At 37.9% G+C, this 18,199-nt stretch overlaps 1 protein-coding gene across 8 annotated transcripts in view; it reads left to right on the forward strand.

The window, feature by feature from the left end:
* Positions 1-18,199, forward strand: part of PLEKHA1 (pleckstrin homology domain containing A1) — a 54,711-nt gene that overhangs the window by 21,522 nt on the left and 14,990 nt on the right. For 6 of the 8 annotated variants that reach the window (XM_055561013.1, XM_055561014.1, XM_055561010.1 and 3 more), the window contains exons 3-5: positions 3,789-3,845; positions 6,141-6,186; positions 13,989-14,086. The exons of 1 other annotated variant lie outside the window; for it this stretch is intronic. In XM_055561013.1, the coding sequence (XP_055416988.1) occupies positions 3,789-3,845; positions 6,141-6,186; positions 13,989-14,086 (201 nt within the window). The remainder of the gene's footprint in view (positions 1-3,788; positions 3,846-6,140; positions 6,187-13,988; positions 14,087-18,199) is intronic. One more of the 8 variants, XM_055561018.1, reaches the window with a different exon arrangement.

Below are 18,199 nucleotides of genomic sequence, written 5' to 3' on the forward strand. Positions count from 1 at the left end.
TACACATTACTAAAAGGTATTTATTATATTTGAGACAGCTTTAATTATTGTTTTGCATGCCAAAATCTAGTTCTTTGTATCTTCTATTTATTGATCTACTTTACCCTCTGATTCTCTATACATTTGGTCCTGTATCCACATGCAGCCTTTCAAATTTTGGAGGATTATTTGTATTTTAATTCAGTTTACATTATTTGATTGCTGACCTTGTATGAGGCTTTTTTTTGCTGGGAACTGTGTCTTCTCTACCCTTGTCCTTATTGAACTTATCGATACCCTGTTTTACTCCCTTATCTCTGAGTATGACCAACTTCCTTGGGTGACAGTAACCTGTCTGTGCAGCTACATGATTAATACCTTTATTTACTTGACCAAAGTCATTGGGAGAAGGAACCAGTCAGCAGAAATCAGAAGTTCATGTTTACCCTTTTTTCCCTTTTTTTTAAAAACATGAATCCAGTTCCTCCTTTTTATTGTCCATCTCTTAATCTGTAGCACAATCCCACTCCATGTTTCCAAGGTGGGGAGTAACTTGGCCCCTCTTGACTCCCTCTGATTACCGTTTACTAGATTCCAGTTTCTGATTTTCTTTCCCACACAAGCCATTGCTCGGTTCTACCTATGAGCTTCCCTTGATTTGTCTCTTTCATAAGATCTGGTTGACTCTTGTACAGTTTCTCCTGAATGTTATTTACAACTGCTTGATTGTTTCTCTGTCTTTATATAATAGGTTCTTCTCCTTAGAATTTCTCCTTTTGTCAGTACTTCCCACTTAAACAGAACTAAAGGAAAAGAACAAAATAGAATATGTGTATTACACCAAAGGAACAATAAACTTGGATTTCAGAGGAAAGCTGTGATTGTAGCTAGCAGAGGGAGTGAAGGTCTTCCCAGAAGTGGTAGTAACATTTGGAATTGACCTGGAAGAAAGAGTATGATTTTGGCCAGGATGTGGAGAAATGGGTATTCAGTGCTCACCCAATAGTGTGGGGCAGGAAATCAAAGTAAGGAACCCTGTGGCGTACCTGGAAAACAGTTGGCTTTGGCTGTAGCAGGGAGGGTATATGTTAAAGTGTGTACTTAGCTCGATCTTTTTCACATGAACTCTTTTTTTAAAGCCAGATTTCTGTGGTGTAATTAATTAGCCCATTAGTTTTTTTGAATGGAGTGCAGAATTTTAAATCTTTTTATTCAGTTTGTTCTTAATAATTTTATCTCTTCATTCCAACTGATAAGAATCTTTTACAATCTGTGTTCTATCATCCAGTGTATTAGCCTTCAATACCAGCTTTAAAGTGTCACTTTAAAATGTATTAAGACATATCTCTTTATGAAAACTTTAGTAAAATGTCTTGCTAACATTATTGTGGTTGAACCACATGAAATTGCCATTTTACTACCATTTTGATCTACTAAAAAAAAAAATGGCGATTTCATATGATTCAACCTGGTTGCACACTGTTCTAGTGATTTTAATAGCCTGTACTTAGGGAGCCATTCTTCCTCTGATCACTGCTTTCTTTACATTAACCATTGGTTTAAAAATCCGTTCTAGAGTATTACTAGGGAATCAGTTTGGGGCTTTCTGTGTTTTGTTGATGGTGTGAGAAATGGTGGAGAGTTAATTAAGTAGCTTTATTAGAAAGTGAATTTGAAAAAACCTGAAAGAGGATTTTCGCAAAATGAGTAGAGGAACTCATAAGAATAAATAGTTTGTTTCTCTTTTTATCTTAAATGTCATACTAGTTTATTATTTCTTGTTCATTGTCAAATAACAGATTGGAAACCCACTTCTTTGCTGATTGAAATTGGCAGCAATCATACCACTTTGTAGAAACTAGATATTTTGAATATCCTTTATCTACCAGGTACTTATATTTCATTGTACCGTGTCACTAATCTATGACCCTTTATGTCATGCAGTCAGGACATAGTTGCTCATTTCTGTTTCTCACCCATGGGATTAGAGCTGTATTCAGCTAGTTCAAATGATAGAATTATGGAGGACTTAAAAGAAAAATAATGATTTCGAATTGTGGAATAGCAGTATTTGGGGAAAAAAACTGTTTGATAGTGGTTAGAAGAGCTTGAAGACATTTTAACATTTCATTTCCTTATCCAAATTGAAAAGAAAAAACCCTTTAAACATAAAACATTTTGTATAAGGACAACCATTTAAAGATACACATTAAAAGTTATAATTTTATGTACATATTTATGATATAAATTTAGAAGCTTGTATCAATTTATAGTCTGGAGTTTAAAGCAAAACATAATGCAGTTTTACTCTGCATAGAAGTGACAGTTTTGAAAAGACTTGTCCCTGTAAACAATAATCAGTTTGTGTTTGAGAATCCCATCTTTTAAATGTCTAGGCTTCCATATCATTAACTGTTTCCACTAAGCTTACAGAGGTTTGAGACAGGTACCTCCTAATCATTTATGAGAATAAACCCATAGATTTTTTTCTTTAATGTACATTATTATAAAGGAAGTTAAAAATTGATCCTTAATCTATAGTGGAGGAAACTTTCAAAATCAGGATTGTTTTACTTTTACTTTTGAAATCATCTATCAGTCTTTATGTTTATTACTTTTTTGCAGATTCTTCTATCTGGTTTTCCCATCTCCATCTTCCCTGATTATTATAGTCCAGTTCATTTTAATTAAAGCACAGTTTTGGTTACAGAACTGCTTAGAAGCCTTCTTTAATGGTGTGTGTGTGTGTGTGTATATATATATATATAAGTTTTTTTTTTTGGCTGCTTGCAGGATCCTAGTTCCCTGACCAGGTATTGATACCCAGCTACCACACTGAAAGGACTGAGACCTAAACACTGCATGGCTAGGGAATTCCCTACAAGTCTTAACAGTATAAATTCCTTGCTACTTTGTTTCTTATTTAGGTCCTTTATAATTAGGTTGTTAGTTTAAGTTCCTAAACCACTGTTTGCTACTTCAACCCTGTGTGACTCCGTTTTACAGCCCAGCACAATCTCTTTCCCGTTTCAGTACAGAACATCCTCATCCACTTGGTGAAACTTATCTGTTTCTCTGCCTGGAATATTCGCTGTCCTGTTCTTTGTGTTTCAAACTTTTTCTTTATAAAGTCGAGCTTCAATGCTTTTCATTCTTCCACTGAGTCTTTTCTGATAGCCTCAGGCAGAAATGATTCTCCTTCTTTTAAGACACATACCATATCCCAAACTTGGAAGGGAAGAATAATTACATTTTTAATGAATGTGCCAGTATATACATTCCCTGTTTTAAAAGTGTCAATAATTTTCTTGAAAAATGGTATCAATATAGATTAGTAATGGTGTAATAAATACTAACATAATTTAAATGGGGGAAAATCCAGTCTTTTTAAAGCCGTATATGTGATTTAATAATTTTAATAAAACAAAGTAGTATATGTACTTTTTTGAAATTTCTTACCTTCGTGTTTGTTTTATGTCTAAATATTTTTTCCCCATTGCTTTCTGAAACAAAATCTGATCTTGTTTATGGTTTGTTAAGCTCATGAAAAAAGTTTAGATATAATGATAACAAGATAGCCTTTAGCTATAACAGAATGTGTTGTGGTGGAACAGAAAGAGTTCATTGTTGTTATCCTTGTTGTCCACTTGATTTCAAACCTAGTAAATACTTGAACTGAAAAGTTAACTTGTAAAGTGTGACATCTAAACATCTGATTTCTTAACTTTTTTTTAGTGTGTATTGGACATTTTATGTGAAATAAATTTGTAATGTTGGATATTAATTACATGTTAATAATTTGTTTATAGAACCTACCTTCTGGATCATCACGTGTTGGCGCCATTAAACTTACCTACATTTCAAAGGTAGTCTCTGTGTATTGTCTTACACTCATGCTTGAATGAAGATCCCTTAGAATGAGAGTTTGAATAAAGGGAGCCGACTCTTCTCTTTGTCATTTAAGATGACGTTGTGGTTCATATCACAGTGAAAATACTACCTGATTACTACTATGTTTAGGAAGTTCTTCATTAAAATTAGGAAATTTTATCAAATTTAGAAAGAGTACAGAGTTAAATTATAGAATGTAGCAAACTGGGAAGTTAACATTAACTTTTATGATTAGGCATATGAATGTCAGAAGTGGATTGATCTGTTAATAGTTAGGTTCTATCTTTGGGAAATCTGGTGAAGATTTTTCTAAATCTGTGTTTATTTAAACTAATTTTTAATCTCATTACCTTTGACTTTTTGTTTCTTTACGTCTTACTTTGAGGAGAATACAAACTATCTTCATGATGAAAGATGATTTTTCCCTCATTTGACTTTGTCTCTACTGATTTCTTTTCATGTTTGTTGACTTCTCAGAAATTTTTGCAATACTATTTTTCTTTTCAAAAATTTAGATTTGTATTAGGTAGTTTTCCCCCTCTTATTATCTTTTATTACTGTTTTGGGAACTGAGATAGAGAGATGCTGAGAAACTATTAATAGTTTTGTTTTACAGAAAGTAATAAGCTTGGTGATGACTTGAGATATGAAAGTAGCAACACAGTATGATTAAATAATACACATACACATACTATTATGCATATATTGGGATTTGTTAGCAAAGGTCTTCATCAGAGGACCAATTTACAAGAATGCCTCTGTTTAAAAGAGAAAGATATTTTTGATAAATAAAGAGCTTTGTATTCAGTATCATAATAGAGCTATTCATTCTCATTGACCAAAAAATAAAATAGTCCTTGGACAACAAAAATTACATATTTAAAGGGAACCATTTTACTTTAAAATCGTTATTATGTAAATTTGCAGAAGACAAATTTTAAGTATACCTCAAGTGTTCCTATAAATTTAAGACATTTAGTAATACTTCAGGGTGGCTTGCAACTTAAATTCTATAACTTTTGTTAGGAAGTGTAGGATTCCATTGTAGAATAAACTGTAGATGCCCCCCAACACCCCACCCCCTCATCAGTTTACTTGATTGCCTGCAGTATACATATACTGCAGTGTAAACATGCTGCCAGGGATTTTTGACTCTTAGTGAAGTGATGTGGAAAGGCCTATTTTATTGGAATAGGCAGTTGAGGTAGAAATTGCCTGTGTGCCTGTATCTTTTCAATTGCTTATTGCCTGGTCTTTTTAAAAATGGGAGGTTTTTTTAAGGATTAAGATATTAATTCAATAAAACAGGCAGACTGACTGGCCACTGCTTTCCTCTCCTCCATTGCTTCCTTTTTTAAATATAACCTTCTCTTTGTGGTGAAGTTTCACCTCTGCCCCATAGCGTACTGAAGTTTGAATTGTACCCTTGTACTCTACTTTAGACTTGCCACTTCTCCCTCAGAATTTATCCCTGGAACAAATTTCATTGTGATTCAGTGTTCTGAATTTGTAGTTGGGATCAGTCAGGAAACCTAAACTTAGAATTCCTTCTGAAGGTACAGAACAGATGCTACATTTCTAAGGGCACTGGGCCCTTAGACACTGGGCAGCAGCGTGGCAAACAGCCCTGGACGGGCTTCCATGTGAGCTGCTCTATCTAAAGGCTAGCAGCAACCAGGGGCAGCTAGTTGTTCACTTTCCAGATGGAACCACGTGCTGCATGTAGTAAAGGGGGTCCCTTATCCTAGGGTATTCTAATGTACCAGTGAGGATCCAGTGCCATTGGTTTCCTCATTGCAGATGAGTGTCTTCTGGATTTTTGGACTTTATTAAATATACAATCTGGCCCTTACCCACCACCATTTCCTCATGCAGTTAATTTAGAAATATGCAATTTGGGAAGAATTCATTGTTTCTTTGGAGTATTCCTTGAGGGTATTTTGAAAATTACATGAAACCAAAAATGTTTATATGTGTGACATAAAACTTACTGGTTTATTTTCAGTTTCTTCATACTTCCTTTGAAGAAAAAACAATTTTGTTAAAAGAGAGCATGGAAGTATCATTTGTTTTTGCGTATCTTACATTTGGGACCCATGTTCTAAATTTAATTTATAGTTCTTTTTCATTTGCCTTATAGTTTAACTTTAGACCTGTGTTGCTAAATGTGTGTGAGTACTGGGAAATCGTACATGTGGATGTTCACAGTGTTTAAGGTTGATTATGATAGCATATGAAGAAGTGAGTGATTCATTTCTCTCTCTTGTTAGGTTAGCGATGCAACTAAACTAAGGCCAAAGGCTGAGTTCTGTTTTGGTGAGTAGCTATATTTTATATATTAGTAATTTTAAGTTAGACTAACATAATTACATCATATTGCAAGAGAAAACAGTCACAGAAGGCCCACGACTTAGTCCTGCGGGTTAATGAATTATTCTAAGGCAGATTGCTTTGAAACTACAGTCTGGTGAAGAAGTAAAACTGCTTCCCCACCCCTGAAGCCTCTTCCTGTGTCCCTCCCAGTCACAACCTCCTCCCACTCTGCCCATGTGTAATCATCATCAGCGATTATGTGTAATCATTATCAGTGATTACAGTGATCACATCCAGCAAGATTAATTTTATTATCATTTGATGTTCAGTGCTTAAATAATGGAAAGGATTTCGTTTACAGCTTATGGGAAATGAGAAGTTCACAGCTTGGGAGCAAGGTAGTTGAGGGTATTTGATTAAGTGCTCAGTAAACATTTAATGAAGGTCTAGTATATATGCACTTTGCTTGGCACTGGGGGCTGTGAGAGTAATAAGAAGCAGTTGTTGCCCTTAACAATATCCCAGGCTGCAATCTCACAGAGAGGTACAGTTCAGTTCAGTCACTCAGTCGTGTTCGACTCTTTGTGACCCCACGGACTGCAGCATACCAGGCCTCCCTGTCCATCACCAACTCCTGGAGTTTACTCAAACTCATGTCCATTGAGTTGGTGATGCCATCCAACCGTCTTATCCTCTGTCATCCCCTTCTCCTGCCACCTTCAGTCTTTCCCAGCATCAGGGTCTTTTCCAATGAGTCAGTTCTTCACATCAGGTGGTCAGAGTATTGGAGTTTCAGCTTCACCATCAGTCCTTAAGGATGGTCTGGTTGGATCTCCATGCAGTCCAAGGGACTCTCAAGAGTCTTCTCCAACACCACAGTTCTAAAGCATCAATTCTTCGGCACTCAGCTTTCTTTATAGTCCGACTCTCACATCCATACATGACTACTGGAAAAACCATGACTTTGACTAGATGGACCTTTGTTGGCAAAGTAATGTCTCTGCTTTTTAATATGCTGTCTAGGTTGGTCATAACTTTTCTTCCAAGGAGCAAGCATCTTTTCATTTCATGGCTGCAGTCATCATCTGCAGTGATTTTGGAGCCCAAAATCAGGTACAGGGCCAGGGAATTATCATTGCATTCATCACAGGCGGTAGATAAAGGGGTGGCAGTCTATTTAATAGAGTCACAGAAGAAGAGCTTCAGATCCTTTTCTGGGGATCTTGGGAGTCAAGGGAGCCATACTACATGAGGCTAGTGTGATCATCCTTTATCACTGGGGAGAAAAGGTGGGAGGACCACTGGACAGAGGGGTACAGGGGAGAAGAACGTGGTGTATGGGGGGATCTGAACACTGAATGAAGCTAGAGAGAGTGGTGAGAGACTGAAAAGTGAAAAGGCAGGAGTTAGGGTGTAATATGTTGACAAGTGATTTTTTTCTTGATGTGTTTTGGAAAATGAGAGGTAAGAGATTAGAGAACATCTAGAGAGATGATCGGAGAAGGCAGTGGCACCCCTCTCCAGTACTCTTGCCTAGCAAATCCCATGGATAGAGGAGCCTGGTGGGCTGCAGTCCATGGGGTCACTAGGAGGCGGACACGACTGAGCGACTTCCCTTTCACTTTTCACTTTCATGCATTGGAGAAGGAAATGGCAACCCACTCCAGTGTTCTTGCCTGGAGAATTCCAGGGATGGGGGAGCCTGGTGGGCTGCCGTCTATGGGGTCACACAGAGTTGGACATGACTGAAGCGACTTAGCAGCAGCGGCAGAGAGAAGATAGAAGGTGAAGGAAGTTTTGTTGTGTTGATAGGAGAGTTTGATGCAAGGAGATGGTTTAAGTGGTTTTTGAACTACTGTTCCTAACATGAGCCTGAATTAGGATAATGGCAATTGAGGAGGAGGAGTGAGGAACATTAGAAGGAAAAGCAGAAGGACTTGGTGACTGGACCTGTGGGAACCGAAGGGAAGACAGAGATGTCAAATAGGTTTGCTTCAAGGAAAGAAATCGAGGATCTAGGAGAGGTGATTTGATAGGTTGAAATATTTAATATGGGGTGAAATATTTAGTATGGAGTTTGAATGGCGGAGAAACATCCAAATGGAAATACTCTGGTGACAATAATTAGGGACTGGATGGAGCTTGAAGATCAAGAATGGAGAACGTTAGAATCTGTTATTATAGTGGGTATAGTTAAAACTGGGAGAATCTGTATGCCCTCAGTGTGTTAGTGGACATTAGTGAGGAAAGGGACAAAAATTAGTAGGAGTTTCCAGCTGACCTCAGAAGAGACTGTTTTACATTAAAGTAGAAGATATTTGTTAAATATGGTTTTTTTTGCTTGAGAAGAGCAGGTTTCTTCTGTAGGCAGTATGGTAGGGATAGCATTGTATATGTCCAGTAAGAAAGTGTGATACAAGCAGGATACAGTATGAGGATCCTCTGTAATGCTTTTATCACCACTAAGAAGCTATAAAAAGTCATGTGTTTTTTACAAATTTATAATTTTTGGTTGCTAAATCGGAAAATGCCTCAGAACCTTGTTGAGTGAAAGGCTCCTGGGGGTAAGTTACGTGACAGAGACCGTTGTATTTTAGAGCATATCATGCACATTCTCTTGAAATTCATTAATGTAAAATCTCACACATACAGTTTGAAGGGCTAGCAGTAAGTATACAGGGAAAGATCTGACATTCAGTTACCACAGTATTTAGAATGAGGGATTTTCGTTGAAATCGGAGATTAAGATTAGTTATCTATTGCTCTGCCAGTAGTTTATTAGTCTTCTGTTAAAGAGAGTGTTGGTCAGTTGTGTCCAAGTCTTTGCAACCCCACAGACTGTAGCCTGCCAGAGTCCTCTGTCCATGGGATTTTCCAGGCAAGAATACTGGAGTGGGTTGCCATTTCCTTCTCTAATGGATCTTCCTAACCCTCCCCCGTCTCCTGGGTCTCCTGCATTGGCAGGCAGATTCTTTTAACGCTGCACCACCTGGGAGGCCTCTATTAAAGGAAGTAAGGATTCATAACATGTTTACCTTCAGAAAGAGGCACTGACTTCTAAAATGGACCGACAACTTCCGTAAAAATGGCAGCATAAAGACTTTCTCACTTTTTGTTCTTCTTATTCAGTTGCTAAGTTGTGTCCAACTCTCGGCTACCCCATGGACTGCAGCATGCCAGGCTCCCCTGTCCTTCACTGTTCCCCGGAGTTGCTCAGATTCATGTCCATTGAGTTGGTGGTGCTCTCTAACCATCTCATTCTCTGCTGCTTCCTTCTCCTCCTGCCTTCAGTCTTTCCCAGCATCAGGGTCCTTTCCAATGAGTCTCTTTGCATCAGGTGGCCAAAGTATTGGAGCTTCAGTATTCAGCATCAGTCCTTCCAATGACTATTCCTCCCCCTTTTCTTTTCAAATTGCCCCCAAACAGTGAGAACAAGAAACATTCAAACCATATTCCCTGAAACGAGCAGATTTCTGTAATTCACAGTGTAAAAAGGTGGGAAGTGGATGGAGGAGGAGGAAATAACTTAGCAGAGTAGAAGAGGCCCCTGAAAAGCTAGTCATTTCCATATCCTGCCCCCGTGCCAGCTCTGGACAGACTAGGTGCTGGATCCTGTCTAGGGAAGCAGCAGAGAGGAGGGACCCAGCACAGGGACTTTGCTTGCATGTCTCTGTAGAAACAACCTCTGGTCCCTACCTCCAGCTGGCTCAGGCAGGCGGCCACCCTTCCCCCATCCCAGCAAGGAATGGCATGTGTCATATCTCCCAAAATAGCATCAGTCAGGCTATGTGCCTGCGGACAGTAGTCCCAGAGAAGAGGGGGGAATGAGGCATGAAACGGAAAACAGGAGGATTAAATAAAAGTCTGCACACCAAATGCAACTCTTTCCTGTGTCCAGGCCCAGAGCATCAGCAGCCAGGTGGAAATGGGGCAAGAATCTGAACAGCCCAGAGAAGACAGCCATAGGTACTGACAGCTGGCATTTCTACCAGAGGGGCTTGCTGTACAGTGATGCCCACCAATCAGAATCCCTATATAGTATTCAAGAGAACTTCCAAGGAGTTTTTTGGTATCTTGTTTTTAAGTATGAATGGCTAGCCCAGAATTACATGACATTTGAGAAGAAAAAACTGTCAAATAGGAAAAAGAACATGAGACTATGAAAAAACTCAGAAGAACAAGGCAAAGAAAGCTAAAAATGAAGCAGGTAGTAGAACAGAAATAAAATTAAATTAGAGGCTCCCTTCAGAAAACTGATGTATGACTAATAGAGAAAGAATGGACAGAGAAAGAAAAGAGGGAATAGAGAAAACAGAGGAAAATTGGCAAAGAAATATGATAAAATGTCTCATAACTGTTTGATCCATTACCGTATTTGAACCAGAGCAGTTAATTCTTGGTTGTGAGATGGTTTTTATTTGAAATCAAGCTAATGTTTGTGCTTCAGGTTTTATCCATTTGGTACATTCACTCTGATGGTACCAAGATTTGAAATGAAGTAAGGAAAGTACTTAAGTGAAAAGCTAGTAAGTGCTCAAGCCTCTGCTCTACATTCATTATGCACAATGAAACCTTTGCTTTAAAAGTGTGGAAACTTAACAGGTTTCATACAGTTTATCATTATTCTTTTTTTCTTTTTTTTTTCATTATTCTTATTAAAAGTTTTTTTCCTTCCTTTGCCTGTTCCCATCACTGCTAGTAAATTTTTTTGTAATTTGCTCCAACATTTTGCACAGTGCTTCCTTACTTGGAAATCTCCAGCTGATACTGACTATCATGAAGGTGATGAAGACGGTGACAGGGAGCTTCTGTTCTCTCCCAGGCCCTGTGCTGGCTGCTTTACACACATTACCTCCACTCTCAAAGGAGGGATGCGTTATGCTCCATTGCACAGATGAGGAAAACAAGAGTCAGAGACTAAATAGATTGTATAAGATGGCATTGCTAGTAGGTGCATGAGCTCGTTAGGTTTGGTTAGCTCCAGGCTCAGATTTTCCCTCCTATCAAATCACTATGCCTCTTCCTGCCATGAAAATAATTCTTAAAGCACATGATTTTTTATTTAGACTGCAAATTGTGCTAAGAGTCTTTTTAGAGGTATATTTACCTCTCTTCTTTCCCTGAAAAGATACCTTTCTATAAATGTTACTTATTCAAAAAATATATGTATTAAGCACTTCCTTTATAGCAGGTATAGTATATTACCAAGTGCTTAGAATTTTAAACTCTTCAGATATTCTACGCAGATGCCCAGAATAATATTGAGGGGGGAAAAAGCCATTATGAGGGGAGCGCAGCTTCAGCCTAAGTTGGAAAAGCTTATAAAGGATGCTTTACTGAGTGTTGGAAATTAAAAACAAAAACTATATATTGACATATGTAATAGCCTAGTGAGTTACTCACTTAATTTATATTTATGGCATTTATAATTTCTCCAGTCACTAGTAGGATATAAAAGAACAGATTTATAGTGTGTTAAACTTCTTTAGGTCCAGACTAATTGTTTTATAGCCCTTCACAAGATAAGACGCGAATCACTTCAAGGAAGCTCTGGTTTAGTATCTTGTTCTCAGTCTTAGTTTCATAATCTAGTGAGTTTGAGAAGTAAGCGTTTTCCCTCCTTGCCTTAGTCATGTTCAGCTGAGTGTTAGTATGCTATTTAAAATTTTGTTGGAGACTTATAGAAGTCATTAAAAAAAGTATATTAAAAACAAAAAATTACAGCACCGTAGTTGTTCAGATGCCTTAGCTCTTAGAATAATGGTTTTTTTAAAAAATAAATCATGTAATATATAATTAATAAGCTTTAATTTGAACATTGACTATGGTAGTTTGTTGACCAGTATATGCAGGAATGCTTTGCTTTATAGAAGTAGTAGTCACTAAATGGGTATATGTAAATTAAACTGTATAAAAAGTCCTAAATGTATTAAGATTATAAACATAAAATGAATAAGTGCTAGAAAAATAAAGGTTTATTCTTATAATCTTGAGTCAGGGAGATTTTCTAAGTACCATGTGAAAGCTAGAGTCTTTAAAGAAAAGAAAAAGATTGATAGGCTATTTCTGATTCATCAAAATACCATGAACTAAGTGACAAGACTAATGACAGACAGGAAAGTACTTGAAATAAAACTGAAAGGGTTAACATAAAAGCTCTTCAGTTCAGTTCAGTTGCTCAGTTGTGTCCGACTCTTTGTGACTCCATGGACTGCAGCATGCCAGGCCTCCCTGTTCATCACCAACTCACGGAGCTTACTCAAACTCATGTCCATTGAGTTGCTGATGCCATCCAACCATCTCATCCTCTGTTGTCCCCTTCTCCTCCCATGTTCAGTCTTTCCTAGCATCAGGGTCTTTTCCAATGAGTCAGTTCTTTGCATCAGGTGACCAAAGTATTGGAGTTTCAGCTTCAGCATCAGTCCTTCCAATGAATATTCAGGACGGACTTTAGGATGGACTGGTTGGATCTCCTTGCAGTCCAAGGGACTCTCAAGAGTCTTCTCCAACACCACAGTTCAAAAGCATAAATTCTTGGGTGCTCAGCTTTCTTTATAGTCCAAGTCTCACATCCATACATGACTACTGGAAAAAACATAGCTTTGACTAGATGGACCATCGTTGGCAAAGTAATGTCTCTGCTTTTTAATAGGCTGTTTAGGTTGGTCATAGCTTTTCTTCCAAGGAGAAAAGTTCTTATAAATAAAGCTTTTATAAATCAAGAAAAAATAAATGAACGACTCAGGAGAAATATGGGTAAAGAAAATAAACAGAGCTTACAAAACAAGTGTAGACAACCAGTAAACATAGAAAACTAATTTGTCTCAGTAATCAAAGATTCAGATTTAGACAGGCTATAAGTTTTTACCAATTAGGTGGACAGAGAGTCAGGAAAACACACCACACTTAGTATTTCAAACCCAAGGGATTTGTTACAGGGAATCGGTTGACCAGATGTTGAGAGGCTGAAGGCGCATGAAAGGAATGCTGAAGTAACCCAGCGATTAAAAACTATATGAAGCAGCTTCCATCACCAGGCTGGAGAGAGGAAAGGGAAGAGGTGATATTACCAGAACCTAGGACTTCCTGAGGGGACTTCAAGGCTGGTGTAGGGAGCAGCAGAAGAGCTTGGAGCCATGGCTGGTTGTGTGTTGTTGCTACTGGAGGGGCGTCAGCAAGAGCCGTCCCCTCCCCCACTTTCCTCCCACCTCTCATCTCCCGCCAGTACCACCCATTAGCAGGACATGCCCAGGCTGGCAAGGAAGTCTAGGAAATAATGTCACAGCATCTCAGGGCTGAAAACAAAAGAGGTGCTAGTGAGGAATATTAGATAATTTAGGCCTTTGGATACAGTATTGGTTGGATTCAACCTTTGGGGAAGACAGTTTACTAATATCTGTAAAAATGTTAAATGTGAATTTTCTTCTTATTGAAGCCTATGGTAAGAAATCTGTCCTATAGAAATGCTAGCCAAAGTTTGGAGAAGTATACGTACATGATGTTTCATTGGGATATTTTACATAGTTTCAAAAATCAGAAATAGCCTAAATGTCCGTCATTAGAGGATTGGCTAACTATATTGTGGTATTTTTACATATGAGAAACGTGACCATTACAAATTAGAGTCTTACTGATAATACTCTATGTTATTGAGTGATGAAAGCAATATCATATATGGTCTAACATTCTGTCAAATTCAAGAGTCACAGTACTGAAGCTGGTAAAGTTTTTCAGCTGTCGCAGACATAAGTTTAGGTAATAAGTACACAATTTCACCTGTTGTAGTTTGTTTTTTCTCTCAACAGTTATGAATGCAGGGATGAGGAAATATTTCCTACAAGCCAATGATCAGCAGGACCTAGTAGAATGGGTGAATGTATTGAACAAAGCTATTAAAATTACAGTAAGTATATGTATTTTTTTGTGTGAAAAAAATGTATTATCTTCATGTGATCTTTACAGATTGTACAATATACCTACTGAGTGTCCTTAGCTTACCAACAGTTTATCCCAGAGTTCCTCAAAGTTTGTTTAAAAGACAGGTTATAATATGAATGCTTTTTCTTGTTTTAATACATGGTAACTATTAGCCCTTAAAAATCGGCCCATTGATGCCTTTTTAACCCATTGTATACCTAATAAAGGTCTGATTACTGTAGATTTTAACTGCTGTTTACACTAAAGTTTCTAAGGGAAAATGCAGGTAGAGTTCTACCTTTCGGATATGTTTCCCCCCTCTCCCTGCAGGGAAGATTAAAAGACTTCTTACCACCTACCCAAGGAATAGAAATGGCATTCTGTCTGCCTTTTAAGCCATAACTGGGACTGGTCGTAGGTAGGTAGGAGTTGAAGATAGAAGCAGGACAAGACAGTGAAGGGCTTAGAAATGACTTCAGGGGTGGGGACTGATCTGAAGAACTGTAATATCCAGAGGGTCCTGCCCACGTGGTCCTTGGGGGTTTGTCTCAGGCTTGAAACTTTTTGTCACACTGTTTTTTCCCCGCCAGTTCCTGGGCACTCATTTTCTTGTGCTGCAGTTTCCTGCTTCCAACTCAGGCTTCTCTTTTTGGTTTTCTGATGAACATTAATATGTGTTGTTTGTAGTGTGCCAGGCCTTGCACTGAAGGTTTTACCTGAAAGTACCTGAAAAAGTGAGGCTTAGAAGGATCAAGTGACATTTATAGGTTTGATAGCTGTTAAGTTGTGGAGCTGTGAGCCACACCATCTGCTTGACTCTGCAGCTTAACTCTGAAGCTCAGTGCCTCACTGCTTCCTGAAAGAATGAGCCTCCATCCTTCTTCTCTGACCCTAAAGCAGAACACAGATTTCTGGGAGAGTTTAGTACTGCTGCTGAGCAAGTGACGGGAGCTGTTCCCTGATGAAGCCTCTCCTTCCCTTTCCCCTCTTACACACTGGTGGAGAAGCACACACAGCAGGCCCATACGGGAAGGATAGGGAAGGAGGTCCTGGGTGAGGTTGTGTAAATGGAAGGGTGTTTTTACTAAAATGAGGTTATTTACTGACCCAATATGACTTACTCTTTAAAGACATATGCCCTGACAGTCAGCATATGTTCGTTTCCATTTAAATGAATAAGCCATATTTATGTCATAACACAATAAAGAGTTAATATAACTAAAGCTGTTCTCAGAGTTAGGTCGATTTTTTTGGGTCTTGCACCAGAACAGCTTGTTACCACATGACAGAAAACACCCACGCGCTGCATCTGATCTGTACATGAAGCAGAAGTTATTTTAGGTTTGTGCAGTTTCAGGAAAGCAATTTTTTTTAACTGATTCAGAAGTGCATTTTCTTAAAAGGCTTTAACTGATTGTTTTTGACTCTTTGCAAATATTCCCTATTTGGGAAATTTTTTATAAAGACTATGTAGTAATTTCATGGAAGTAATCCATTTTTTTTTTTTTTAACAATTTGCAATGAGCAGCAGCATTGGTTTCTTAGTGCTTTAAGAGAAAAAGTAGTGAATTGAATGGTCTCAGACTTTTTACCATTTGGGAGGTCTTTTGAATTGCTGTATCTAATTTATTAATGGTATGAAACTGTCTTATACAAGTGACACTTTAAGCTTACTCAAATGCAAGAGAAACTGATAAGGAATTGGGTAATGTGTCAAAGTATGTGGACTCTTAAATAGCTTTTGTGGTCTTGCAGCTGTTGAAACTTTTATAGTTTAAAGATGAATCTGTTGTATATGTGTTTTTATAATTCATGATTAAAAATATAAATTTAAGATATAGAAATCCGTGCTTGTCAACGAAGTGGTTATAGCTGTTAAATTGAGTATAGAATCGGTATCACTTAGTAAAAATTGGTTTTCTATAGGTACACATTAACTCATAGGATAGCAATGAAAGAATTTCCCATGCTTTAATAAGAAATGTTTTATTTCACTGTTCTTTAAAAAAAAAATCTTACCAGTGTTAAAATTCCATATGCATTTAAGTGCAGAATCTTTAACCTGGTGTACTTCCCTATGGAAGTTGCTTGTAATTTACATGTAGATTTCTTTGTAAATTTCAAGTTTCCATTTTAATGTATGTGTAGTTTACCTTTCTGTGGAATCACTCCAAGTGACATTTGGTAAACTGTGTAATTTAGTAGTCTGCTGAGTACAATGTAATATATAAACTTGAAAGTTTTGGAAATTCAAAATTAGGTTTTGGAAGTATATGGTTTCAGAATAGAGGTGATTAGAGGACAGTGGGTAAGGGAATGGTGATTATTTATCTACTTACTAATTATAGTACCATGCCATCTTAATGGACCATCCTCTAGCACCGTAGTTCATGGCTTTCCTCGCTTTGATGAATTCTGTGTGACTGTGTGTTGGTGACTGTCATTAAAACAATTTTCCTCTTACTTACAAAAAAGAGAGAAAGAGCAATAGTAGAGAAACCAAGAAGCAAGAGAGTTCCAGAAAAACATCTGCTTTATTGACTATGCCAAAGCCTTTGACTGTGTGGATCACAACAAACTGGAAAATTCTTAAAGAGATGGGACTACCAGACCACCTGACCTGCCTCCTGAGAAATCTTTATGCAGGTCAGGAAGCAACAGTTAGAACTGGACATGGAACAACATACTGCTTCCAAATCAGGATAGGAGTCCGTCAAGGCTGTATGTTGTCACCCTGCTTATTTAACTTATATGCAGAGTATATATCACGAGAAACGCTGGGCTGGATGAAGCACAAGCTGAAATCAGGATTGCCAGGAGAAATATCAATAACCTCAGATATGCAGATGACACCACCATCATGGCAGAAAGTGAAGAAGAACTGAAGAGCCTCTTGATGAAAGTGAAAGAGGCGAGTGAAAAAGTTGGCTTAAAACTCAACATTCAGAAATCTAAGATCATGGCATCTGGTTCCATCACTTCATGGCAAATAGATGGGGAAACAGTGGAAACAGTGGCAGACTTTATTTTGGGGGGCTCCAAAATCACTGCAGATGGTGACTGCAGCCATGAAATTACAAGACACTTGCTCCTTGGAAGAAAATTTATGACCAACCTAGACAGCATATTAAAAAGCAGAGACATTACTTTGCCAACAATGGTCCATCTAGTCAAGGCTATGGTTTTTCCAGTGGTCATGTATGGATGTGAGAGTTGGATTATAAAGAAAGCTGAGCACCAAAGAATTGATGCTTTTGAACTGTGGTGTTGGAGAAGACTCTTGAGAGTCCCTTGGACTGCAAGGGATCCAACCAATCCATCCTAAAGGAAATCAGTCCTGAATATTCATAGGAAGCACCAATGTTGAAGCTGAAACTCCAATACTTTGGCCACCTGATGCAAAGAACTGACTCATTGGAAAAAAAACCCTGATGCTAGGAAAGATTGAAGACAGGAGGAGAAGGGGATGACAGAGGATGAGATAGTTGGATGGTATCACCAACTCAATGGACATGAGTTTGAGTGAACTCCAGGAGTTGGTGATGGACAGGGAGGCCTGGTGCGCTGCCATCCATGGAGTCGCAAAGAGTTGGGCATGACTGAGCGACTGAACTGAACTGAGAGGAACCAAGCTTGAAGGAAGTATTGATGACTAGAATTTGGAAAGTCAACTTTCAAAGTACACTTTCAACTATTTATATTGATAACTATAAATATGATGGGGTCTGGTCCCCTGTTGATTATTAAGGAATATCCAAGATGCATATGGCATATTCCTAAATAAACCTACTATTTTTTAAAATAGTGTCTTTTCCCACTGTAGGTTTTGATTTAAAAAATCAGTATTTGATTTTAATCTAAAAACAAGTGTTTTGAAATTATGGCCCAACTTCCACACTTTTTTTTTTTTTTTTTCATTTTAATTGGCAACTGGGAGTAGATAGAATAACCTGAATACAGGACTTCTGTCTTACCAACATGGTGTATATATGTAATCCAAAGTGTAAGGCTTTATACTTGTGTTTTTCAGCCTGTAGGTAGAGCCCTCAGAAAGCTCCTAACATCCAGGAGTTTGTTCTTGAATGTTTTAGGTTTCAGT

Source organism: Bubalus kerabau, chromosome 22 (assembly GCF_029407905.1).
Source record: "Bubalus kerabau isolate K-KA32 ecotype Philippines breed swamp buffalo chromosome 22, PCC_UOA_SB_1v2, whole genome shotgun sequence".
In the NCBI taxonomy this organism is placed as follows: domain Eukaryota; kingdom Metazoa; phylum Chordata; class Mammalia; order Artiodactyla; family Bovidae; genus Bubalus; species Bubalus kerabau.